Here is a 27,811-nt window from a genome sequence, read left to right as displayed (position 1 = left end):
GGCTCACCGGGTGCCAGAGGAGATGCAGGAGACCCAGGGAAACCTGGTCCTGTAGGAATGAAAGGCCTGGCAGGTGACAGAGGTGAACCTGGTTTCATTGGAACTAAAGGCAAGGCTGGTGAGCCTGGTCTCCCTGGGGTGGATGGAATGCACGGTCTTCCAGGTGTGAAAGGTACAACAAAACAATTCTGAGCCCAAAATTACATGAGCAGTTGCTCCAAGAGTAATACATAATACATCTTGTGCAAAGTGTTAATAGATGCAATAGACCATGAAAGTGGGAAAACCACCTGTACCTCTTTTTTGAGATTAATTGGTGCAGGCTCTTTACTCAAAAAGCTCCCGGGGCCTTTTCCATCTGCAGTACAACGTTAAGTGTTGCTTTTGATGTTTAAAGCCCTGAATTGTTTGGGACCAGTTACCTGAAGTTATGCTTGGTCTCTCTTTTTTAAAAAATATATTTTTATTGAGTTTTACATAACAAATTTAAATTCAAACAGAACATCCACATCATCATTTAGGATTCCCTGAATCCTTCGACTCCCCTCCCCTCTTCCATGGTTACCATTATCAATCTTTTTTTCCAACTGCTTGCCTTATTTTCTCTATTTTTTAAAGAAAAATAATCCATAGTTTTTCGTACATTACAAGTATTACTCAAATCCTGCCAGAGTTTTTAGTTGTTTACAGTGTTCTCTTAAACACATTATAATTTTTTCCCATTCCTTCTTAAATTTTTTCTCTTCCTGGTTTCTGATTTTCCCAGTCTATTTCACCATTTCCGCATAGTCCATCATCTTCATCAGCCATTCGTCTCTGGTCAGAACTTTGTCTTTTTTCCATCTCTGGGCCAGTAGTATCTGTGCTGCTGTCGTTGCGTACATAAATAGTCATTTCTGCTCCTTCGGAATCTCTGTACCTAAAATACTTAGCAAAAAGGCCTCTCTCTTTTTCACAAACATTATTTTAAACATTTTTTTTCAACTCATTGTAAATCATTTCCCAGAATGCTCTTGTTATCTTGCATGCCCACCACATGTGGTAGAACGTGCCTTCTATCTCGCATTTCCAACAAACATTTGAAGCAGTTCTGTGTGGAGTTTGGAACTGACAGGGTTAAAACTCCGTGGTGTCCTGAATCTGGGAGGAGCCTGTCGCAGAGAAGTGAGTCACAGCGTGTGACTGCATTCAGACTTGCTTTCGATCTTGACTGAGACGCAGCTAAGCCTCAGAGGCTGCGTGTGTGCTTATGGGAGCACGGGAGAAAATGCAAGAAAGCTCCGATGGAGAAAGACTGATTTATGGCTTGTAAATAAACGCTTCTAGAGATAAGAACCGAACTGTCTCTGGACTTGATTTATCCCTCATCTCACACGGACACAGGACCGCTGCTACTCTGCTCTCCTGCCAGGTCAGCTCCCAAGCAGAGCCACGCAAGGGAAGCGTGACTGGACGCAGGGATTTTTTACGCAAAGGTTATGGAAGTTTCGCGTTTCCTGACAAGTGTGAGAAGGGAGAAGGCTGCCAGCGTCGTGTTGCTGTGATCTCCTGCCAGGAGAAGCTGGAGAGAGGAGCCAAAGGCCAAGAAGGGCGGCTGCTTCAGAAGTCCAGCTTGTTGGCAAACTTGTGAGTACACTGAAGCCCCGGGGGGAGGAAGATGGCTGCTGCTCAGGAACAACAAGGCCATGAGAGCTACCCCGGTGAGAGACTGAATGGGGCCAACTGGGAGGCCTGGTCAAGAAGAGCAAGGGGGTGGTTTGTGGCCACAGGGCTCTGGAGTCCAGTCCAGACGGAGCCGGCCCCGCCCATGCATGCTGCTGCTCTGCTGAGTGAGAGAGAGCAGAGAGAGCTCTGCATCTTGAAAGCAAGTGTGGACGCCTTGCTGTTGCCCCACCTGGAGGGTGTTAAATCGGCTCAGGCCGCTTGGCAGGTGCTGAGGAGTCTGTGTGAAAGCTCAGCAGGAGCCAAGGGCCGGGAGGAAGCCGAGGGCCAAGGGAGCAAGCCTCAGGCTGGAGTGGGAGCCAGACCAGAGGGGGCTAGAGGACGCCCAGAGAGAGCACCAAGCCCAAAGGGGGCTGGGACTGTTCCGGGAAGCTGTTTCTCTGCTTCGACACGTCTGTGTGCTGGAGAGCAGCTGAGAGCTGTGGAAGAGGGCACAGGCTGCACCCCAAGAAGGAGTGGGGGGGCAGGCCAGGCAGGCCATTCCAAGAGCTCTGAGAAAGTGAAAGGCTTCGAAAGTTGTTTGTGCTTTGAGACAACGTCCAACAGCGCTGGGAAGCATCCGCTAGAGGCCCAGGCTGCCAAGGACATCGGCCGGTGTGGAATGTCAACAAAGCAGGTTCCCAAGGCCAGTTCCCAGCAAAGACGTGGGAAAGCAGCAGGCCAGGAGGAAAAGAAAAACAAGGCGTCTTATCACCTCACAGCTGCGATGGTGTCTCTGAGAAAAGGCAAAAGCCTCAGTCGGGGGGAGGCTGTGGCCATGGCAACCGATGGGAACGTGAGCAACGCCATGGCATCTTTGGAAAACAGCCAGAGACACTCTTTATCTCTTCTTATCGACTCGGGAGCTTCTCACACTCTCGTCAAATCTAGAGAGCTCCTGCGGGACTGCAAGGCTCTTAAAGCTGGACGTTATGTCACCTTAGCAGATGGGTCTCAAAGACCACTGACTGAATCTGGGTTTCTATATTGTTCTTTTATAGATCATTGGGTAGAAGCTTTTGTGGTCCCCGAGCTTGCCCACTCTCTTTTAAGTGTGCCAGCCCTCATGGCTGCTGGGTTCGATGTTCTGTTCTCTAACAATTTGTGTTCCTTCTACAGGGATGGGAAGAAGATCTACAGTGTCCAGAGAAGACACAGGCTCTTTCTCGTGGAGATGCCCATTGAAAATGGGACTGGTGGGAAAATGGGGCTGGTGGAAAATGGGGCTAGTGGAGAGTCCATTGAAGAAGCCCAAGGGCAGTGTGCTAATGTCCCACCACACCATGATTGTATACACTTATGGCACAGGAGGTTTGGGCACGTTGGGTGGTCATATGTGAGGAAGGCCACAGGCAACACCATTGGGTGTAGGTTCAAGGCATGTGACAGATACCTAGATTGTCAAGCCTGTAAGCAATCTAAGGTCACAACATGCACATACCCCAGGTCAGAGAGGAGAACCAGCAAACCCTTTGAACTTGTGCATGCAGATTTGTCGGGCCCCATGCAGACACCTTCTTTAGCCGGGTCTAAGTGGGTTTTGCTTCTGGTTGACGATTTTTCTAGACATTCTTGGGCTTTTGCGCTGCAACAGAAGTCAGAGGCAGCTGCACTGATCAGGGATTGGATCACAGCGGTAGAGCTACGGTTCTCTACCAGGGTGATTTCCTTTCAATCTGATCGGGTTCTGCGCAGGTTCTGCGCTGCAATCGTTTTTCAGGCAGAAGGGTATCAGTCATCGACTAACTGCCCCCTACAGTCCGCAACAGAATGGGGTAGCAGAGAGAAAATTTCGCACACTACAGGAATCAGCGAATGCTTTGTTGGCAGACTCGGGTCTGCCACAGCGCTTTTGGGCTGAGAGTTATAAGACGGCATGCTTTGTTCAGAACAGGGTGTTTAATTCAAGTGTGGGAGACACACCGTACTTTCTGCTGCATGGGAAGCAACCTAAAGTGGACTTCCTGAGAGTGTTTGGTTGTGAGGCTTGGGTCCTCATTCCAAAGGCCATGCGCAGAAAGGGTCAACCAAGGTCCAGGAAGATGATCTTTGTAGGCTATGAGCCGGGTTCAAAGGCGTGGCGTTTCGCATACCCTACTGGCAACCAGTCCAAGCTGCTTATTAGCGGCAGTGCTGAGTTTTGCGAGCAGAGTGGGTGGAAGCGTCTTCACGGGAATCCAGATGTTCCGTTAGACTCAGATGAGGAAGAGGAGGAGGACGAGGCTGAACCTGTTGCTGAGGTGCACAGTCCACAGCCACAGAGTCCAGAGCCGGGATCTCCAAGGGAGAGGCTCCGTATCTCTCCAAAAGGGAGTCCCAGGACCCCTCCAAAGGTCTCTGTCAAGTCTGAGCTAGGGAGTGAATCATCCTCGCCAGCAGGACCAGCTGTTCGCCCTAAACAGCGCAGCAGGTCAGAGGGGGATGTTTCTGAGGGTGGTAGGGTTGATCCAGGTGATTCAGGCGCAGTTCCAGAATTCACGCTGAGGAGGTCAGCAAGATCAACCAAAGGGAAGCCACCTGAAAGGTATGAAGCCACGAGTGTCTGGGTTGGTGTGGCTAGATGTGAACCTGAATCCTTTGAGGATGTTCAGAAGTTGCCTCGGGAAGAAGCCAGCAAATGGCATGAGGCAATGCAGAAGGAGATGAACTCAATGGAGTCTCTTGGAGTGTTCTCACTCACACAGCTGCCGGCTAACCAGCAAGCTGTGAGCTGCAGATGGGTTTACCGACTTAAACCCACAGAAGCAGGAGAACCACAGTATAAAGCGAGATTAGTGGCCCGTGGATTCACACAGAGAAGGGGTGTCCACTTCACAGAGGTATATTCGCCGACCTCAAGGGCGGAGACTATGAGAACGCTTTTGGCGATAGCAGCACAGAGAGGTTGGAAGGTGAACCATTTTGATGTAGATGTCGCCTACCTGAACTCAGATCTCCAGGAGGAGTTGTACATGCTTCCTCCTCCAGGGTTTGAAGTCAGTGAGCCAGGCGTCGTGTGGCGGTTGCACAAATCCATCTATGGATTACGCCAATCTGCCAGGAATTGGAATATGTGCCTACATGAAGCCTTAGAAGAGCTAGGTTTTAAGAGATCTCTTGCAGACAGTTGTCTTTACATTAGAGATTCAGGCTTGCAACAGCAAGTGGCCCAGGTGTTTGTTGATGACATCTTGCTCATGGCAAAGACAGGTGAACAGGTAGAGAAGTTTGCTAAGGAGCTTGGAAAGCGGTTCAAGCTGAAGCAACTTGGAGATGTCAAGTCCTATCTAGGCGTAGAGATCACAAGAGCAAGTGATGGAAGCTTTTTGCTTCGACAGAAAGGTAAGATTGAACAGTTGCTTGAGAAGTTCAGGATGTCTGATTGTGCAGGTGCCAGATCACCCATGGAGACTGGGTACGTGAAGGAGTGTCAGCAAGTAGAACGCGTGGTGTTCGAAAATACTGCACTCTTTCAGTCAGCTCTGGGTAGTCTGTTGTATCTGTCACAGTGGAGCAGACCAGACATAGCGTTTGCTGTCAATCTGCTCAGTAGAGAGGCTTCAAATCCTAGTGTGCAGGCCTGGAATGGTGTTAAGCGGGTGCTACGTTACCTGCAAGATACCAAAGACTTTTGCCTCAAGATGTCAGCTGAGGGTGATGTCAAGCTGACCGCCTGGGTGGATTCGGATTGGGCTAACCTTGAGGACCGCAAATCAGTGTCAGGCCTAGTGGTGAAGTTTGGGGACTCAGTGATTGGGTGGAGGTCCCGGAAGCAAAGTCTCATAGCGCTTTCATCTACTGAAGCTGAGTTCAGTGCGCTATCAGAGGTTTGCAGAGAACTGGAGTTCTATGTGTGTTTGGTCGAGGAAATCTGTGGAGAGAATTGTCTGCCCGTTGTGGTGCATGAAGACAATCAACCATGCCTCAAATTGGCTGAGACAGGGCAATTCAAGGCGAGGACCAAACATTTGGACATACGGTTCCGAAATGTATGTCAGAGCGTTCATGAGGGGCTAGTTGCTCTGAAATACTGTCCCTCAACCAAGAACCTCGCTGATGGTTTCACAAAACCATTAACCTTCCAGAAGCACAAGGAGTTCTGTGAGGGTCTGTGTATGGGGAAAGCATTGTTGGCTATTGTCCCCAGATGCAGGACAAGAGGGGGTGTGGAGTTTGGAACTGACAGGGTTAAAACTCCGTGGTGTCCTGAATCTGGGAGGAGCCTGTCACAGAGAAGTGAGTCACAGCGTGTGACTGCATTCAGACTTGCTTTCGATCTTGACTGAGACGCAGCTAAGCCTCAGAGGCTGCGTGTGTGCTTTTGGGAGCACGGGAGAAAATGCAAGAAAGCTCCGATGGAGAAAGACTGATTTATGGCTTGTAAATAAACGCTTCTAGAGATAAGAACCGAACTGTCTCTGGACTTGATTTATCCCTCATCTCACACGGACACAGGACCGCTGCTACTCTGCTCTCCTGCCAGGTCAGCTCCCAAGCAGAGCCACGCAAGGGAAGCGTGACTGGACGCAGGGATTTTTTACGCAAATTCTGTACATCTCTGCTAATTATAAAGGTGCTAGATACCACCGATACATCATTTTCATATAGTTCGCCTTCAAGGCACAGCATGCTGTAAAGTTTAAATCCTCACTCTATAACTTTTCCCAAGATGAAAATTGGATATTGTGCCCAATATCTTGTGCCCATTGTATCATTACCAATTTAACTTTTTCATCTTTGGTATGCCACTCTAGCAACAGTTTATACGTTTTAGAAAGTAACTTCACATTGTTTTCCATTAAATCTTTTCCAAACCTTGAAATTTCTTCACTAAATCCATTTTTCTTATCTATTTTAAACACATCATTTAATTGATGGTATTGCAACCAACCTGTTACTGTCTTATGTCCTCAAAACATTTCAATTTCAATTGTTGTTCTACTTCCATGAGCAACTCTTTATAGGTTGCCCATTTACTTTTTGCATTAGTCTTTTTCAGGGATATCGCTTCCACTGCGGAGAGCCACCATGGTGTCTTCTGCTCTAACAGGTTTTTATATTTTTCCCATACTCCATAAATTCCCATACTCCCATACTCCATACTTGGCTTTTCTTACCAAGTGATTCAAAAACTTTTTATGCACTTTGGTCTTCTCATACCATAGATATGCATGCCAACCAAATCTATTATCATGACCCTCAAGGTCTAAGATATCTGTGTTTTTTAAAGTTATACACTCCCAAAGCCAGCAGAGACATGATGCCTCATAATATAATTTCAAATCTGGCAGAGAGAAGCCACCTCTTTCTTTGGTATCTGTTAATAGTTTATATTTAATCCTTGGTTTCTTCCCCTGCCAGATAAATTCGAAAATATATTTTTGCCATTGTTTGAAGTGTCCCTCTCTGCATACCCTGGGTATTGTTTGAAATAAGAATAACATTCTTGGCAATACATTCATTTTCATCACTGAAATTCTTCCCCAAAGCAATAAATTCATCCTTCCCCAGACATCCATATTTTTCTTCATCTCTTTCCACGTTGTTACATAGTTTTCCTTAAAAATATTTATATTCTTAGCTGTTAGCCATACCCCCAGATACTTCACCTTTTTTTCAATTAACTAGTGTTGTTGTAGCTCATTTTTATTTTTTCACTAATACTTTCATATTTTTATGCATTCATATTTTTCACTAATACTTTCATTTTATTTTTATTTAGCTTGAATCCTGTTACCTGTCTGAACTCAGATAATTTGTCTAATATCTTTGGTATGCCAACTTCTGGTAAATTATCTCCAGTCAAACCAAAACTCCTAACGAGGGCACAATAATCCCTGCAAACTTATGGGAAGAGCACTATAAAGTGCTGTTTAGGGAACATCGTCCTTCCGCGCTGCTTAACATCTCTTTAGATAATGATACACCATGGCCCCCAACATCTGAAACTGAGATCACTTCGTTAATTCTACAAATGAAATCTGGCAAAGCCCCAGGAAGTGATTTCATTGTCGCTGAACTTCTGAAAGCGCAAATAAACTGGTGGGCCCCGGTTCTTGCAAATCTATTTTCATATATAGATAAGACAACTGAAATCCCTAAAGATTGGGGACTGGCTATAATTGTTCCTATATTTAAAAAGGGCAACCCCTCTGACCCAGCTAATTATAGACCAATTAGTCTTCTGAATGTGATCTGTAAACTTTATACAAAACATCTATGTTTAAAATTATGTGAATGGTTAGATCATAATGACTTGCTAGAAATTGAACAAGCAGGGTTTACATCTGGACGTTCTACCATAGATCACTGCTTAGTGTTAGATTATTTTGTCTATAAGTATGTGAAACATTGGAAAAAGTCATTGTATGCGGCCTTTGTGGACCTAAAGGCAGCATTTGATTCTGTATCCAGGGGTAGGCTCTGGGCCAAATTGGCCAATATGGGTATTAACAGAAGGTTATTACTTCTGATGATTAAGCTTCATGAGAACAATACCCTCCAGATAAGACTCGCACAGGACGGCAGACTCTCTAGAGAAATCCCAGTCCAAAGGGGAGTTAGACAAGGATGCCTATTAGCCCCATTTTTATTTAACATCTATGTTAACTCCCTGGTCACATGTTGCCGTGAAATCGAAACCCCACCCCCCCCCCGTGTTCTCTAACGGCAGAAAAGTACCAGTTTTAATGTATGCGGATGACGCTGTTCTTCTCTCTCAAACCAAAGTGGGCCTGAAACGTGCCTTAGGAAAGTTTAATGACCAATGTAACACTGAACTGTTAACAATTAACTTTGCCAAAACCAAAATTGTACATTTTAACCGCTCCTTCAGGAAAGATAATTGGAGCGTAAAGGGAAACGCCATTGAACAGACTAAGACCTTCCAATACTTAGGCATTACTTTCTCTTATAATGCCAAACTGTCAACACACCTGACCACATCAGCTATATCAGCAGGAAGAAGTGCAAATGCCATCCTTAGATTATTCAGAAGGAAAGGAGCTGGCTTCCTCTCAATGGCCCTAAAAGTTTTTCAGGCAAAATCTCTAGCCCAACTCCTGTATGGCTCTCAAATTAGCCCCTCTGCCAACCTTAAGACCCTTGAAACAGTACAGTCAAAATTCTTAAGATCATTATTTGCTACCCCAAAGTGTACACCTAATGCAGTCTTAAGGCAAGAGGCAGGACTGCCCAGAGTGGAATTAAAAGTCTGGGAGCAAGCAATATCCCTCTGGCTGAAAATCCAGTACAATCCTAAGGGACTGTTACCTTGCTTCCTGGCCGCAGCTCCCTATCCTCCTTGGCTTATGCAAATAACTAATAAGATCAAACAAATTGGCCTAAACCCTGAAAATCTTTTTATTGAAACTCCGAACAAGGCAAAAGCAATTGTCACTCAGAGACTTTACGATGTCGAATTACAACAAGAAGTCGCCCTACTCCCGGAGACGTATAGATGCTTAAAAGCTTGGCCTAATTTTGCAGCTGCCCCTTACTTAACTAACATCACTAACGAAGCTTATAGATGGGCTTTCTCTAGAGCCCGCTTTGAGACAATGCCCTCAGCAGTGCTGTACGGCAAATTTACGCGGGTACCAATGCATGCGCGTCTCTGCCCCTGTATGTCTAATAAGGTAGAATCTGTCACACACATCCTTCCATTTTGCGAATTTTATAGTGAAGAACGAGTTCAACTTATTTTGCCGCTTTTATCAAAATTTATACCCCTACAACATTATTTGGAATCCTCCCCCGAAATTCTACGAAAATACCTTCTGGAAGATTCCTCAAGCTCAATATCATATGAGGTGGCCAAATTTTGCACTTTAGCAATCAGGAAGCATAAATCTCTTCTGTTGAATGGCACACTGCAAAGTTCCCTTGTGTAATCTTTTTTTTTTTCCCCTTTCTGATGTTGTTGTTGATCTCTTTTTGTTTGATCTTGTGGTGTTTAGTGTTACTGGCTTTTGCCGCAATAAAACTTGAAACTTGAAACTTTGGTATGCTCGCCAACAGGTCTTCTACTGTTGTTACAAGGTCATCTGCAAATGCTCTCAATTTCTACACTTTGCACCCAACTGTTATACCTTTTATTTCTTCATCAGATCTTATGTTCCTCACCAGGGTCTCTAATACTAAAATAAACAATAACGGTGATAGGGCAACCCTGTCTTGTCCCTTTTGTAATTTTACACTTTTCTGATATTACATTATTCACTGTCAGCATTGCCTGCTGATCTGTTTAAATTGCACCAATTCCTCTTAGAAATGATTCTCCAAAATTCATCATCTCCATAGATTTTTTTCATAAAGATCCAAGACACATTATCAAAGGCCTTCTCTGCATCCACAAACATCAGAGCTGCTTGTTTTTCATTCCTGGCTTCCAGATATTCTATTATGTCAATTATATTCCTTATATTATCCTTTATCTGTTCAGCCAGGAAGAAAGCCAGCTTGATCCTGATGAATTAACTCCTTTAACATCAGTTTCGAACGGTTCACCATAATATTGGCGAATAATTTATAATCGTTGAGCAGAGAAATCGGCCTATAGTATTTACTGAGAGCAGGTCCATGTCTTGTTTCAGAAGTAATGTTATATATGCCACTTTCCATAAATCTGGATTTTTCCGTGTTCAACATTTATTCATTACATGCTTCAGCGACTGTATCAGAAAGTCTTGTAGTTTTTTATAATATTTAGCTGATAAATATGACCCTGGTGATTTACCTAATTTTGAATGATTAATTCCTTGTTGCACCTCCTGTATCGTTATTGGTGCATTCAAATAATTAATTTTCTCCTTCAGGATTTTTGGTAAATAACTCTACTTTAAGTATTCTTCAATTGTATCTTTGTTTTCTTTACTGGCTCAATATAGCTTTGTGTAATATTTTACAAATTGTCTTCTGATATCCTTCAGGTTATCTATTATTTTACCTTCTACTTTCAATTTGTTTATTACATTTTTTTTAATTGCCAAGCAAGTAGTTTTCCTGGTTTATTTGCAAATTCATTTTTTTCTGCCTTAGCATTTTAATCTTCCATTCAATTTCTTGGTTCACTAACACTGAGAATTATGTCTGTAACATTTTTATATTTTGCTTTATTGAATCTTTCCCAGGTTTTTTAATCAGTTCTTTTTCATTTCTAATCAGTTCTTCCAAAATTTCTTTATTTTTACCTTCTCTAACCTTTTTTTGATATGCACTCTGTTGAATACAAAAATCCTCTCATCACTGCTTTGCTTGTATCCCAGACCATATTAAGTTCTGTCCCTTGATTAAAATTTAATTCAAAATTATATTTCAAGATTTTGTCTGCTTTTTTGCAGTTAGTTGGTTATCTAAAGTCCTTCATTTAAACTTCGCCTAAATGTGGAGTTTTCATTTCAATTCCAGTAACACTGGATCGTGATCTGAAAGTGTCCTTGATTGTATTTCTATTCTTTTTGTTCTCAGTGTTAGTTCATTTGATGTCCATATCTAGTCAATTCTTCCTGCAGATTAAATTGGTTCAGAAAAATGGGTATATTCTCTTTCAAATGGGTGTCTAAATTGCCAAATGTCAATTTTAAGTTCTCTACCATATTAAAGAAAGTGACAGGTAGTCTGCCTTCTTTTGAATCCATTTTTCTTATTGTCCTGTCAATTTCTAAGGAGACTACCCCATTTAAATCACCCATTAATATTATCTTTTGATCCATAAACTCATACAACCTTTCTTTCAGTTCTTAAAAAATTCCAATTTTTTAATAATTTGGCGAATAGATCCCAATTATCACAATTTTTTTGCCTTGTAAGGTTATTTCTATTGCTGTCATCCTTCCATAATCATCTTTAAATAACTGTTTCGGGTTATATTTATTTTTAGCATAAATTACCACCCCTCTTTTTTTTGTCTAATGTCATAAAGTCCATCCCCAATCATTTATTTATCAAGACTCTTCTGTGTCTTCTTGCTACATGTGTTTCTTGCAAGCATATTATGTCCAAATTCTCTTTTTGTAATACATGTTCTGTTTTATTCCCTTTCAATTTATTGTTTAGTCCGCTAACATTCCAAGTTAAAAATTTCAAATTCTTTTTTCTCTTTTATTTATATATTTTATAAATAAAAAGGTCTAATTAAGTACGCTGTTGTTTATCTTCTTCTTTTTCTGCCGGATCTGTTTCCCCTTCTGCACCTACTGCTTCAGGCTTTTTTCCTCCAAGTTGTTTTTTATATTTTCTCCAAAACTTCTCCATATCTTGTACACTTTTGCAACTTTGCAAAAGGTTTTAAACATTTCCCCCCATCTTGTTATATATCTTTTCCCAATACTCTTTTGCATGTCCACCACATATGGAAGAATGTTCCTTCTCCTTCATTACTTCAGATTCTGATTTGTACATCTTAGCTAATCTGCTCGGGGTTAAATACCATCTGTAAACCATTTTCAAATAGTTCTCTTTCAAGAGAACTTTTTAATGCCTTTTAATGCCTGCTTTGGTCTTTGATGGAGTTGGAAGACTTCACCAATAAAAGAGGGGCAGGATGCTGGGTTATATCGTGACTCCATTACTGAGAAAGCCTCGGTCAACAATGAGTGTTTGCTGTGGGTCTCCTTTGATTTTGAGCAATTGGGCTAAAGTGAAAAGACACCCCGCTGTCAGGAGCTCGTCCTATACTCGAGTAGGACCCTGGCAGACATCACAGCGAGTAGGACCCTGCCCAAACATCACAGCGACCGATGCCAACAGACATCGGCACACTTAGGGATATGCGAGTCTTCGCAGCTTGCATAATAGACCTCAGCAACTCAGCATTTTGGCTAATCTACTTTATTTACATATAAACACATGGAGCACTGCAACATGGCTCCCTCTCTCTAGCATCAGGCAACAAAGAAAAAGAACAAAGGACAATAGTCCCACTTCACGGAACACAGTAACACAAACATCCTGTCTCTGTCACTTCCCACTTTGTGGAGTCAAAACATATACTGTCATGTGATAGACAACAATCCCATGACTACAATCATGGAGCAGGAATTCTAACACCCACTTGACTCGATTTCAATTTGATGTACAACTTTAGGTGCCAGGAGAGAACGTTCCTCTTCTGCCATCCCTTTGGATGATAAAGATCCAATACACTTTAAAATGTGTTGTAGGAGGGGGCATTATTTGTTTGTTTTTGCTCTTACTTTATCTTTATCATGTATTGATTATGCATTAATCTTACATAATATGATTTAATCATGATTAATATATGTTTTTTATATTGTATTTTTATGTTGTGAACTGCCCCGAGATGTACAGATGAAGGGCAGTATCCAAATAGAATGCATAAATAAATAAATAAATAAATAAATAAATAAATAAATAGTATTGATACTGGTTTGGTTCTTCTTTTGCTTAGGTTTTAATGACCATAATATAAAAATTGGGAATCCCTTATATTGAGTCAGGCCATTGGAATCTGACTCAGCGTACAGTCTCCCGCTATATTATCTGTCCTGACTGGCAGTGGCTGCTCTGCGTTTTCTGTCAGGAGTCCTTCCTGTAACACATGGGGCCCTCAGCATGCAGGGCAGGTGCCTTACCTTATTGCTTACTTTTGCATTTGTATTTTAAAATAAAAAAGTTTAAATTTAGAACCCTAGAACAAAGTAAGAACAAGAAATTAATCCCCATTTCTGTGAACATGAACAGTTCTCTTTTATGTTTTCCACCAACAGGTGCTAAAGGTTCCTCTGGAATTGGAGGTTTCAAAGGTGCGATAGGCGTCAGAGGGTGGCCAGGGCAGAACGGAATCAAAGGAGAGCCTGGCTTCACTGGCTTGCCAGGGATTCGAGGTTTACCTGGTGACTCGGGATTGAAAGGTATTGTTCTTCACATTGTGAAGTATTGCTTGTCTCTCAGTGTGCGCGAGACGTGTTCATACACAACTGCAAAGCAGTTTGAAAAAAATAGGTTGTGAAATATAATTGTCCTCTTTATAAAAAAAAATTCTCTTGGCAGCTTTAATCTTACAGCTTACTGTGTTTTCAGTCTATTGCTGGCTTTTGCTGGTAAGTAAAGCTTGGTGTTCATCAAGCAGGGAAGGTTTATTACTGCCTTAGTTTCCAGAGGGACTTGCTTTCACCTTCGTTAGTCAGCAGAAAGACCCCTGGCTGCTCTCTCATAACAAAATCTCAGGACTATGATTGGAAAGGGAGTAGCTGCTGGGCTGCACTCCTCATTGCTACATTCTCATATACTTTTTTGAGAACATTTATTTAAATCATTTATTTAGGGTTTTTTAAAAAAAAAATTCACCCCCTTGCAAGGAGTTCAAGGCAGTGTTCTTCTGCTCACTGTATTTTAATTTATGGTTTTTGTTTTTGTTACTGTATTTTATTCTGTATATTCTGTTGTAAGACACCCTTAGTACATTGGTAGGAAGATGTAAATAATGAAGTATTAGTATTATTTCCTGCTCACATTTTATCCAAACAACAACTCTGTGAGGTTAGGCTTTCAGGTAAGGCTTAAAGAGACCAAGATTCCCCAGAGAGTTTCATGGTTGAGTAGGAATTTGAACCGAGGTCTCCTTGATTCCAGTACAACCATCTCGCCACTATAGCACATTAGAAGGGCTGATCACAATCACTTCATAAAAGAAGGATACACTTAAGGAGACAAAGCATTCCTATCTTTCCGATCCTCTTAAATGTGTTGCCTTTAAATTGTAAGGATGGATCAATGCTGTAAACCAGGCATGTCCAAAGTCTGTTTGGGGGGCCTAATTCGGCCCCCTGTGGCATTTTATTCATTGGGGTCAAATCCCAAAAATACATATATATAAAAAATCAACAACTTTGGTCGGCCCTCACGCATGTTCACTTCATCAAATCTGGCCCTCTTTGAAAAAGTTTGGCCACCCCTGCAAACAGTTTTCTATATTGACATGGCAGTCTGGATGAATAATGTATTCTTAATAGGTGACCGTGGTGACCGTGGCCCACCAGGATCACCCCCTAAAATCATGCCAAGTATGATGCTTGATGTGAAAGGCGAAAAGGGAAATGAAGGAGAAAGTGGTGCCCAAGGGAGCTTTGGTTTCAAAGGTAAGGAGCAATGCCATATTCTGAAAAGGAGTATAATATATTACAAACTGATGTTACAGCATTTGAACATTTGTCACAAGAAGCAAATGAGAATTTAATCTTTATTTACAAACATTTCATTCTGTATTACATAATGCACACATTCTAAAGCACTTATTCAGATTATAGATAATAGAAAATGACCACAAAATGATATAGAAATATATATACCCCTAACAGTGCAATTTTTAAAGGTAAAGGTAAAGGGACAACTCTGGGGTTGCGGTGCTCATCTTGCTTTATTGGCTGAGGGAGCCGGCGTACAGCTTCTGGGTCATGTGGCCAGCGTGACTAAGCCGCTTCTGGCGAACCAGAGCAGCGCACAGAAATGCCGTTTACCTTCCCGCCGGAGCGGTACCTATTTATCTACTTGCACTTTGTGCTTCCAAACTGCTAGGTTGGCAGGAGCAGGGACGAAGCAACGGGAGCTCACCCCATCACGGGGATTCGAACCGCCGACCTTCTGATTGGCAAGCCCTAGGCTCTGTGGTTTAACCCACAGCACCACCCGCATCCCAGTGCAATTTTTAGTGGTAGTTAATTAGCAGAATGCAGCTGAGGACTTCATTTCCCAATATGAATACTTCAGGCAGCTGAAACCAACATTTGCTTTACTGAAGTTCAGCTACTTGCCCGGTTCAGTCTAACTTAACATTTTGAACTGTGTTTCCTACAGGCACAAAAGGAGCACTAGGCTACCCTGGGCAGACAGGAAGGCCAGGTTCACCTGGCTTTCCAGGTTATGAAAAAGGTCAGAAAGGTGACTATGGAATTAAAGGAATAAAAGGCATATCAGGATATATAGGTGTCTCAGGAGGTCGTGGTATTTCTGGTTTCCCTGGAGCAACGGGAAGGAGGGTGAGCAGATTTTGTTGTTTGACTCAAACTACCAAGTTTTGTTATCTCTGGTATGTTTCCTTTAGTAGTTTGAAAAGCAAAATGCCAGAACCTCAAAAAACAAATTCTGTAAATTCACCAAAAGCAGACTAGATTATGCAGTGCATGTGAATTATGTATTTGATTCCTTTATTTTGGGTGGAATGGGGGCTCCAGCCTGCAGGCCTAATTGAGTCTAGCAAGAGCCCTAACTAGGTCCATGAGGACATTTTCCAAAAGCCATGCTCACCTGCCTGACACTTGACATATATGACACTCAGCAGGATTCAGGTAATGAGTCCTGTCAGCAGGCATCCTGCTTGAGGAGCTCTTTTTGCGCAGTGAGGTTTCCCTCCTCTCTTCCCCCTTGTGCACCCATGAAATTGGCTCAGAATGGGGTCAAGAGAACTCAGGGGCATAAGAGTAGAGATAGTTCCATCTGGCAAACCACAAGGCTTTCCTTGACAAAATAATTGCCTTGGCATGAAATTAAATTCTTTCCATGGTTCCCTGCTGAAAGGAGGGTTTGCAGATACTGCCAATCAGCACCCCCCTGTGTTTTGATTTCAGACTGCCCTGGCAAAGGAAAGCATATCACCCAGTGTCATTATGGTGTCATGATTGACAGGTGGGCAACCCCACACCCAGTCAAAATGGCCCACTGGAGTTGGGGGAGGTTAGTATCCAGCCCACCAAGTAGATATAGTCCCCCACCCCTGAGTTATTTTTTAGTTTAAATAAAGTTGGTTTCAGGTGCACACTGTGTTCAACAAGAGTACAGTTTCAAGATTTATGGCAGAAAAACAAATTTGGATAGTTGAGGAGGAAGTCCAGAGAGAACGAAAACGTTGGTTAATATTTATTATGCTTGAAAGCTTGATGTTCTTTTTAACTATGTTACAGGGGGAAAAGGGAATTCCAGGGATTGATGGTATTTTTGGCGAAAGTGGCCAGCCTGGGGAAATTGGTGAGTCCATTTATATTCTGTACATCTAAGCTATGTGTATGTAAAACACACACACACACACACACACACACACAGAGAGAGAGAGAGACAGACAGACAGACAGACAGACAGACGGACAGATTTGTGTATAAAATGAAAGGCTCCTGCTCGTGACCCAGTCTAGTACAAGGAAATATTTCTCTCATTCTTGAGAGTTACTGATCTTGACTTCTCATATCTTTTCATTCTTTAGATGAAGTCAAAATGGAAGTATATATTGTAGAGAAAATAATACAGGCAACCACCCTCCCCCCCATTTAAGTGGGGGTAATGTTTTGAGGCACCATGCACATCAGTGAAATTGCGTATATTTGAAACCCCGTTGAAAAGACCTGCAAACACCCTGTTCCGACCCTTTTGTGATGTTTTTGTGACTTTTTGGGTCACTTCTGGGTTCAGCGTGATGGGTGGGTGGGTGATTGTGCAGTTGTGCACATATTGAAAGCACGTAAATGGAGAGTTGCATTATAAGGTTTAGAACGTTCACATTAAAAGATGTTCAACAGATGATCTTGGTGTATATAAATCTATGTGAGTGTGTATTATCTCAATTTTTTGCCTCTTACAGGTGATTGGGGAGATACTATAAACTTGCCAGGAAGAGCAGGTTCGAAAGGAGATGCTGGCATAACTGGAGCCAAAGGTATTTTGCATGTGTGTATACACATGCATGCATGCATTCATAATGCAAAATAGTTTGTGGCAAACAGCGCCTGTTACCGGCTTTGACCGTTGTTAGAACTTCATCCTGTCTTGGACAAGGATTGCTTGGTTACTGAGACTCATGCACTGGTAACATCATGTAACACGTTCTATGAGAGATCTGGGGTGTGGTTGGTCCAGAGGGATGCAGCTGGTACAAAATACCTTGGCCCAGGTGGTGGCTAAGAAAAGGAACCCAGTTAGTCTTCTCTTCTCACAACCTGACGATTATCAACTTGTAGTAAGACAAAGGTTGGCTTTTTCACTGGTAGTGCTGGTGCTGTGGGGTGGATGCCCTACTGAAATACAAAATACTGATGTTAATGGCCTAAGTCTACCCAGTGACTTTAGGTCTCACTCTTGGTTGATGCTTTGAACCTCTGAAATAGCAAAATAGTGACATACATACAGGGGCGGACTCTGCTAATATGGCACCCTTATTTTTCACAATAATTCCTTTTGGTACAGTTGCTTTTTTATGGATCCTCTCAGTAGGTAAATAGAGGTTTTATTCTACTTATTATCATTATTTTACACCTCCTTGGCTCAGCACATGGGCGGCGGGGGGCTAACCGCTGATATCTGCCCGAAATCCAGTGCTAATAACATATAAACACAGCATTATGGTAAAGTTTAAGCATAAAAAATGTTTAAAAAATAATATCTGAAGACTTGTTGTGATGGGATGTTGAGCTGCTTGTGCGTAAAGTTCCTAGTCCCTCAGTGTTTGGCTAAGTCCACAAACCACTGTCTGTAACGGAGCTCCATAAGCATGGCTCCGTCAGTCGCTGGCAGAATCCGACAGTGGGCGTTTACGGAATTTCTTCCAGCATAAAAGCTCCTTAACGGAAACACGTCTTCTGGACTCTCTGCGTGACAGTTTCCGGCGAGGAGTGGGTGTCCCTATAGGAGGTCCTGAAACCTCCCCGCTGTTCTCGCTGGAATTGTCTCTGAGCCATTCTTCCGACTCACTTTCCCTTGGAGCTCTTTCTCTCCCCCTGCTGGTTCCGTCCTCCGCTGATAAGTCTCTCTCAACCTCTGGGAGCCCTTGCACCACCGGTTCTTCCGATGACAGTTCCCTGACACTTGTATTTAAGTATTTAGTTTTTTGTTGTATACGGTGCAAGGAGGTGGCAAACTATTTTGGAATTTATTTCCTAGTTTTCAGAGCTTTTTAAAGTACAAGAACATGATCTGGGATAAAACTCAAGATATTGGCTACAGTATATTGATAAATATCCATTGGTAAAAACATTCCTGTTGACTGGGGGAAAGCTCAAATATAAAACAGGTTCCAACATGGCAACAATTTCACCAAGATAACAACATTAACAGGAAACTTGTAAAGAAGGAAAATTAACTACCACAGTGTGTCTTATTAAAAAATAATTCAATACAAGATATTGGTTTTAGGGAATGGATAAAAAATCTGTGCAGAGTGCTAGTTAATGGTAAATTATTGACCTTTTCTGCTTCACTATTTTCAAATTAAACTTTTTAGCACAGTTGATAGGGCAGTTAGGAGGGAACAGAAATATAACATCATTTGAATTGTTTCTGATAAATTCAAAAGTCATCTAATTCAAAAATTGTTTTAAAAAGATAAAAGGATAAATTTAAAAATCTGCTTTAAAACGATATGGTTTAGCGATACAGGCAGATAAGGGGGAGAGGAACAATAAATATTTCTCTTTCTTTTTTGCAGGGGTAGAAGGAGCCAAAGGAGGAAAAGGTGATGCTGGTGTTCCAGGTTTTCCTGGCATTCAGGGCATGAGGGGCTCCCCAGGCTCCCCTGGATTGCAAGGGCAAAGAGGTGGGATTTCCTGTTTTGTATATAATGTGCTTATATAAAACACTTTTTAAAAAAATACACTAAAAATGAATAACAAAGTGTTGATACAGCAAAGTAAAAGCAATACTGGATACTGACTGCTTTTTCATTATATACTTTAAAACAGATGCTTATACTTGATGCATATTCTTAAGTTTAAACTAGTCATTGAAACAAAGTCAATTTGGCTATGAGGGCATTTTTTAACCCCTGTTCTGCTTTCACCAGTGCTTTTTTTCTTTCTAAAAAAATGTTTAGGAGTACTCTCCTTTTCCTACTCATATTAAAATACTGCCTCTCAATGAGGCCAAACTTAGAGTCACAGAATGTTTAGGGGTATGCGTGCACCCCTGTGTCCCCCCAGAACAAAAAGCACTGGCTTTCACTATAAGCAGAGCAATCCTAACTCGGACCTTGTGATGACTGGAGCAATCAAGCCATTGCTGCAGCCACAGGCCTTCAGCTCCTGCTAGTCAGGGCGGAAGATAATGATCGTGGGGTTTTACTGTACCAGCTCTAAACAGGGGCAGCAGAGGGGCCCACATTGGAAACCTTTTCAGAAAATGGACCAACTTTGGATCCAGTGGCTCCACTACCAGACCCCAAACAGTTGGCTGGATGCCTCAGAACGGTGGGAGGCACCAACTAGGGAACCCCCAGGTTCTGTAAACACAATTCTATAGAATGTTTGTACAATTCCACCATATGTGGAAGAAATCTCCCTTACCTATGGTTACTGCTTCCTTTTTCATAGACTTCGTATAATTTCCAATCAGCTGTTTGCCATTTTAAAAAAAAGTTCTATGTGAGCTAAGGCAACCCAGAATAAAGAGCATTCATTAAAAGGAAAGAGACGTTTGTACCAGTATCTTTACCACTTGCAGGTTTTAATTACTCAAGGGATCTCATTCCAGCAGGGGGGAAATGTCAACTACCAGTATATTTATTTGTGGTGATATTGTCTACATAGACTTCCAAGATGTTTCAGCCTTCTAATACACAGTATATTGCTGGAGATACAAACAATATCTTACACATTATAGACATATTTGGTGGGACTGCAACGTAAGAAAGCAGTATTGGATTAATGTAATATTATATAAGAAATTGCAGGATTTAAATTAACCATAGGGAGATTTGACTGATGAAGTGTCCTCTTTATGACATCTTAAAATGATCTGTATAAGATATTTTTAGTCATATACAGATCAAATCAGATTTTTTCACATCAGATCATTAGGAGTTTTAGAATGCAGTGGTGCCTCGGGTTAAGAACTTAATTCATTCTGGAGGACCAGTCTTAACCTGGAACTGTTCTTAACCTGAGGTACTACTTTAGCTAATGGGGCCTCCCGCTGCCGCAGCACGATTTCTGTTCTCATCCTGAAGCAAAGTTTTTAACCTGGGGTAGTATTTCTGGGTTAGCGAAGTCTGTAACCTGAAGCGTCTGTAACCAGAGGTACCACTGTAGTTCACTCTTGTAAGAAATCCAGTATCACTTTCACCACCATTAGAATTATATTGTAACAATTCAAGGGTTGCTTAGTGATAGCTCTCTACTTGTTCTACAGGATTCCCAGGGCAGGTTGGCGAACAAGGTTTATCTGGAGATCCAGGATTTCCTGGATCATCAGGTGAAAAAGGAAGTTCTGGGTGGATTGGGCTTCCAGGAAGTAAAGGTAAATTATATTCATCCTAGTTGTCAGTAATACATCATTGTATATTTTGGACTTAAGGAGAAGTTATGCACCCTTCTCTTGCCTATTTCCAGTAAATGCAAGTAATACTTTCTTTGATGTTCTAATACACAAATTTTAGATTAGAGCTAATCTACACATTATGAAAAAGACACATTTCTGTCTCTTTAAATGACTTTCTGACAGCAGCCTTGAAGGGAGGAAAGGAGCATCAGAACCATGTTTGCCCTCCATCCCCACACTGTTAATTGTCCTGCAAACAGACAAATCTTGGCACAAGTATGTAGAAGCAACTTGGCAAACTGTCAGGGATAGATTCAACCAAACTACTGAGCCAGTAATAGAACAAGACAAGATAGAGGCAAGCATTTTATAACCCAGGTTTTACAACCAAAAACCAAACAGAGAATGGCTGAAATTCCTATTCCTTCACACCATGCATAATTTTTATACACCTCTGGCATGTCTGCACCCCATTATTCACCTTCCCTTCCAATCCTATGTTGTAACTTTGCCTCATAAGAGTAGTTGGTTCAGCCTCTTGATTTGTTCCAGCTTCTCAGTAATATCTTGCAACTGTGTCACATGTCTGTAACTGTCTTTCTTGTCTAGTTCCCTCGTCCAAGCTCAATGAGAATATTTTCTTGTACAGTGGTACCTCGCAAGACGAAATTAATTCGTTCTGCGAGTTTTTTCGTCTTGCGAATTTTTCGTCTTGCGAAGCAAAAAAAAAGTTTTTTTAAAAAAAGTTTAAAAATCACCAAAGTGTACAGTACTGTACATACATTTTCTAAGTCAAGTCGCAACTGCGCCTCTTCAAGCAATGCACCCTGGGTATTAATGGTTTTAAGAAAAAGGAAACAAACTTGCAAGACGTTTTCGTCTTGCGAAGCAAGCCCATAGGGAAATTCGTCTTGCGAAGCAACTCAAAAAATGAAAAACTCTTTCATCTTGCGAGTTTTTCGTCTTACGAGGCATTCGTCTTGCGAGGTACCACTGTAAATCAAAAGGCTTTTTCTATCATCTGAGTAGCTGTGTCACAATTGTTAGAGTGAACCAGCTAGGTGTTTGAAAGACTATCCATGTTAATATATGGAGACTAAAACACCCACTAGAGAAACAATTCAGTTTCTTCTCAGACCCAAATCAAAGCACAGGACAGATAGATTATATTTGGATTTCCAGAGATTTGTCATCAAGAGTAATAAAATCAGAAATTCTTCCGAGAACTCTCTCAGATCATAATGTGATAACAATGGAGTTGAAAGGAAAGGAAGAGACCTCATTCAGATGGAGATTGAACGATGGACTGTTGGACAATAAAGTAATATTGGGGAATGTGCAAAAGACATTAACAGACTATTTTGAATTAAATCTAAATAAAGGAGTGGACCTGAATGTAGTATGGCATGCATCGAAAGCTGTAATAAGAGGCTTTTTAATACAGCAGAACTCAATCCAAAGAAGATTAAGAGAGAGAGAAAAGGAAGAGATATTAAAACAGATAATACACAATGAAAAGAAATTGGCTTCCATTCGATAAAGCTACTCTCAGTAAGTCTAAGCAGTCTGGAGCTATGAGCAGCAATTGAGTTTTGGCTATCCAAAAAGAAAGAAAAACACTAAAAAGAATTAAAATGATGGCAGGAAAAATGCCAAAATAAGAGATTGTTCTCAAAAATCTCCAACAGAAAAACACACCCACCCTTTTTCTGCCTAGCTACTTTGGAATGCGATGGAAAGAGGAGGGGGGATAATATTCCCTGAATTTAGAAGAACAAAAGATGAAAAGCTTTGCACAGGAAGCCTTGTGAAAACTGGTATGGGGGGTCTGCTATTAAAAACCAGGCTTTAAAAATTCATTTAAAAATCTGAAATTACATCCCTGGAACATCAACAAAATATATTCCTCCCTGGGCCCATAACCCTTGTTGGATTTTTTAGCAATTGGTTAATAAAAGAATTCCCTAAGATGCCTGGATCCAGGTTTGGGGCAAGTACTCCTCGGTGAGAGAGCCCCAGCAGTGATTCAAAATCACAAAACATGCAGCAAAGTAAAGTGTGGAAATATAGGCTATTAGACCTTTAAAATATCCTGTTTTATGTCATTTCCAAAGCTCTCCACTTCCCTTAGCATAGAAAGAGACCACACATTTGGTAAGTCAAAAATGGTTTACTTACAAACACATCATAGATCAGATTCATTGCCTTTTCCATACAGCAGTAAGAGTTCCTAAATTATTTGTATAGAAGCACAAAGGTGGGTTTCTTAAGCCATGCCTTCTAAGCTTGGATCATTTAGCTTAGACATCCTTACTGGAAGCTTCATCTGGTGGGAAGAAGCGAGAATGAAAAGTTTGGTAACTCTTCCTTCCAAGGCGAGGGAGTGCAACCTAGATAAGCCTGGCAGGATATCTAACTCTACGGCCATAAACCCTTCATAAGTTAAGTGTCTTGGTTATATAAGGCTGTACAGTTAACAATGTATTTTCATCTTTTTGAAATATTTGTTATAATCTTATTGCTAAAATGTTGCTGCTGTATAAAATCAATTTAAATGTTTTCTCAGAGTCAGTGAATCAGACAATCAGACTATAAACTTGTAAAGACCTGCTTTAGCCTCCAGGATGGTTTTGTTTTGACCAGTCAGAAATTTGTTTTTAAAAAGCAACAGCCAAACTGTCATTCATGAGCTATAACACACTCAAGTTTTAAATTTGAGGCAAAACATTTCATATGGAGCAGAAATACTTTAATTGCTGCATCCTAGTGAGCACAATTGTTTAAAGTAATTGCAGCAAGTTTTTTCTGATATAGTAATCAGTGCAAAGCAAATGGCTCACATGAAGATGTTTCATTTCAAAAAAATACAGTGCCTCCAGAGAAATCTGTAACATTTGGTAAATCAGATCGAAGAATAACAAATAATGGGTGGCTTTTTGGCAGGTGCTGCTGGCGCCAGAGGAATCACTGGATTACATGGTTTGCCAAGTACCAAGGGCTTTCCAGGATCCCCAGGTATGTTCACATTATGTTGATGGTTAATGAGGTTGGCTATCTTACATTGTAAGTTCATTAGGGAATCTGTCTAAACATTTCAGCTTTCCACACAGGATGCATAGGATAGTTTAAAATGAACATTGCTGAGATGCCCATTTCCGGGTTGGGAAAAGTGATACTAATTTATCTAAGTTTTTGCACAACAGGTCCAGATGGATATGGCCCACCAGGTTTCCCAGGTATTTGGGGTGACAAAGGTACCATGGGAGAGCCAAGCCCAATTGAAGGCAGCAGAGGAGCTCCTGGTCCGAAAGGAGAAAGAGGAGATCTAGGTCAGTCTGTTGTTCAATGTTGCGTTTGCAAAGTAAAGGAAGGACTGGACCCTGATTAAAATAAGACACGAGGCTTTGACCAGCAAGGCTTTCGGAGAAAAGTGCGTAAACCACACCCCTCACCAGGCCATTTTATTAGCAAAAGAATCTTTTACACAGTGCTCGTAAGAACCAATCATATTTCCTCTGAGCATTTCATCAAACCCCACGTGGGGAAAAAGTAACACTACAACACTAATTAGCATGCATATATTTTGGGATAAATAACTTGAGAACTACAAAGGGGTGGTAAATAAGTTGAGAACTACAAAGGGGTGCATCTGGCAATCCCAAAGGTAATAAACAAGCAATACAGATATGATAAGGAGGATGGCCAGGAGGACAACAATCACTATGACCTTCATGTGAGATCTGTTTCCTGGCTCCAAGATTAACATCCTAAGATTACCTATTAGAAACTACAAAGACAAAACTGCCCAGTCTTTGAGGACACAGGACGCCTGCCTGTCTAAGTGTGTACGTGATTCGTGAAGAGCAAGGAGAAATGGGCAGCAGAGGCAAAAGGGCATCAAAAGGGCATGAATGTAGAATCTTATGGGATTTAATCAGAAATTATCGTCAATATATCAAACCCAGTCAACACAATGTCTTCATCGTGGACACGATGGCTTGATGTATATTTTATAATTCCTCATGGTAATCCCATCTGATCCCTACAGTTCAATGGTTTTATACATGGCACCACCAATTAGCAAAATATATTTAACAAATTATAGGTTTCATTTAAGAAAGTACTCTCATGGCAAATTGGTGTGTGAAAAGGGTAGAGTTATATATCTTTATAATATGAATTTATACTTATCAAAGAAAATATTGTTAACAAGATTGGTAAGATTTGTAATCCTACATCACTTGCTACCATTATATTATTTGGCATCCCACAAAGTTACATGCAGGTTCCGCTTTCTGAACATAAGGCATTCCCAGGAAATTGTTAGGCAAGCGTTCACATAGCAAGCTGATGATTTCCATTATTTCCTATAGGAACACTTCTAATCTGTGATTTGTCTGATGTCTCTCTTTCGCTGCATTGTTTCTGCCCACACAGCTGCTGCCGACCAGCAAAATACCAATGAGTAAGGGAGCAGGCAAACTCTGTCTGTTCAAGTATCTGAATCAGGCATTTGTGTAGCGAGGCTTAGGTATAATTCTTTGTGTTTGGATAGCTCTTAGTGTTTTGGATAAAGAGTGTTCTGATAGCAACACCTGCATGTATAGTAATCTCATGTGGAAGAAACAATATGCTTTGGTGAAACTTAATTTCTCCCCCCCCCCTTTTTATTAAATACTTTATTTATACTTATGCGTCATACAAATAAACAATAAATAAAATGAACATATAATACCAAACCAGAAAAAATACAAAGCAAAAAAGACACACAATCATGATAACAAAAACTGCAGACAAGAATATAGGTGAAACTTAATTTCTTGTGATGGGAAGCAACCATAATGACAGTATTGTTAAAAACAAACAACATATTCTCAGAATTTTTGAAAATATTTAACAAAGGGTGCGCTTCAGCTTTCCTGTGCATCAATCTCCAGGAGTAACTATTTGATTTCTGACTGGCAGGACAGAGAGGCTCACCCGGGAGCCCTGGACCTGAGGGAAGACCAGGCCTTCCTGGAGTTTCAAACATATCTGGAGCACCTGGTGATGTGGGATCACCAGGTTTGGATGGTGTGCCAGGTAAACACAATCCCACTACTTTCAGTTGATACAGAGATATTTTAGATTTATCTTGATATTTTGATACTACTGCCTTAGTTTTGCCACCGAGTGTTCCCTTGGCAAAAATGAATCTTTTTCTTTTTGTCTTTTAGCATTGTTGTGGCTTCAGCATTAGGTCTCTACTAAGCACTATGCCCTCACATTTAATGCTACTGCTTCTAAGCTAACTATTCCTGCTTCTCTGGTTTGTAAGGTGTTTCCTTGCCATCCCACCTGGGCCGCTCTGTGTCTCTTGCCTTAGTGTTCATTGGGTCTAGTGGGTTGCACTAACAGAGTATGGTGGGGAGGGGAGAGAGAGAGATCAGAGTTAGAAATGGAGGTGGAAGATAGCTTACAGAGAGTAGCATATATCTGGTTATATAGCTACTTGTTGGGAGTAACGGGGACCATGTGGCTTCTAACTGGTTGGTCCTGGGTCTCCACGGATGGACTGGGTGCTTATGCATAGAGTTTTGTAACTTCTGCCTATATTTACACATTTTGTCATGTATACAGTTGTGTTCCTCACTATAATGGAAGACTGTTCTGTCAGCAGGATGCAAATTTATGATGCCCTTTCCCTTCTCCATTGCCCCCCCCACTGTTCCAGAGGGCACATCAATCATGGGTCGAACAATCCATCATTCCCTGCGGGAAGGCTTTTCCTTATGTAGCATTTGCTTGAACAGCGCAGACTAGGGTTGGGGATGTTCTTCCCCACAGAGGAGTCTCTGAAGGGAACAAAGAGGGACTCATTTTTTCATTTATTTGAGATGTATGAGCTATGTATATTCAAAGATGTATTGATACATCCAATACATGGTTGTTTGGGTTTGGATAAATTGATATTAAGACAAGAGTTTGAAACCAATGAAAGGCTTAGTCTTAGGAACAAGCTTTGGTTCAGGGCACAAGTCTTGTCCTGATGAAAAAATCATTTTTTGCTATTATTCTATTTCTTATACCCCACCCATCTGACTGGGCTGCCCCAGCCACTCTGAGCAAAGCAGCAACTGATAAAAGCAGAAGCTTCAGAGACACTGTATTCAGAAGGCACTATCAGAAGGAATACAGGGAATAACCAGATACACAGATGTAGACTCATAGAATTGTAGCATTGGAAGCTACCCCAAGGAAAAGCTTTTTGTCTGGAAAAGTGATGTAAACTGCTCTCCAACCATCAGAAATGCCATTTCACAGCTTGCCCATCTTTTCCTCTTACTTATTGACATGGATGCTGCAGGTAGGCTGCACCTTCTATTTAATTCAGCTCTACATTAACTTGCTACAATCAGGAGAAGACAGGCCCCCAAACATGTTGCCTATGTGGTCTTTCAGTCCCAAGTTTTAATCTTTGTGTATATATTGTAGGCTACCCAGGACCACCAGGACCACCAGGAATAGCTGCTCCACCTGGAAGCAAAGGAGAAGTGGGGCAGATCGGCATAATTGGAGAAGATGGTTCAAAAGGACTTAGAGGAGACCATGGTGCAGATGGGAGACCTGGAATTCCAGGGTTCCCTGGGGCAAAAGGTATGATGGAAAAACCTAGTATAAAGAGCAGCTACCAAAACACATTAAGCAGGCATGCAGTAACACCATACCATTGTTTTGCCTTGAAGGATATAAAGGGGAACAAGGAGTCATGGGTTTTGTTGGCATATTGGGAACGCCTGGTGACTTTGGCCCCACTGGACCCAAAGGAGACCGAGGATTTCCTGGTGAGTAACTATTTCTACTATGCCAGTTCATGCAGTGTTTATAAATCTTCAAA

General features: G+C 41.6%; 1 protein-coding gene across 1 annotated transcript; it reads left to right on the top strand.

The window, feature by feature from the left end:
* On the top strand, nucleotides 1-27,811 carry LOC310755117 (uncharacterized protein). Its single transcript, XM_083631809.1, has 13 exons — nucleotides 1-172; nucleotides 13,410-13,553; nucleotides 14,655-14,780; nucleotides 15,496-15,677; nucleotides 16,599-16,662; nucleotides 17,270-17,344; nucleotides 19,109-19,216; nucleotides 20,806-20,913; nucleotides 23,878-23,949; nucleotides 24,138-24,263; nucleotides 25,900-26,016; nucleotides 27,409-27,570; nucleotides 27,660-27,811. Exons 1-13 carry the CDS (start codon nucleotides 58-60, stop codon nucleotides 27,764-27,766), a joined length of 1,506 nt encoding a protein of 501 aa, XP_083487935.1. The 5' UTR covers nucleotides 1-57; the 3' UTR covers nucleotides 27,767-27,811.

This window comes from Podarcis filfolensis (genome assembly GCF_964270895.1).
Source record: "Podarcis filfolensis genome assembly, contig: HAP1_SCAFFOLD_300, whole genome shotgun sequence".
Lineage (NCBI taxonomy): Eukaryota > Metazoa > Chordata > Lepidosauria > Squamata > Lacertidae > Podarcis > Podarcis filfolensis.
Note: the sequence above shows the minus strand (reverse complement) of the source record. Positions and strands in the feature narration are given on the sequence as shown.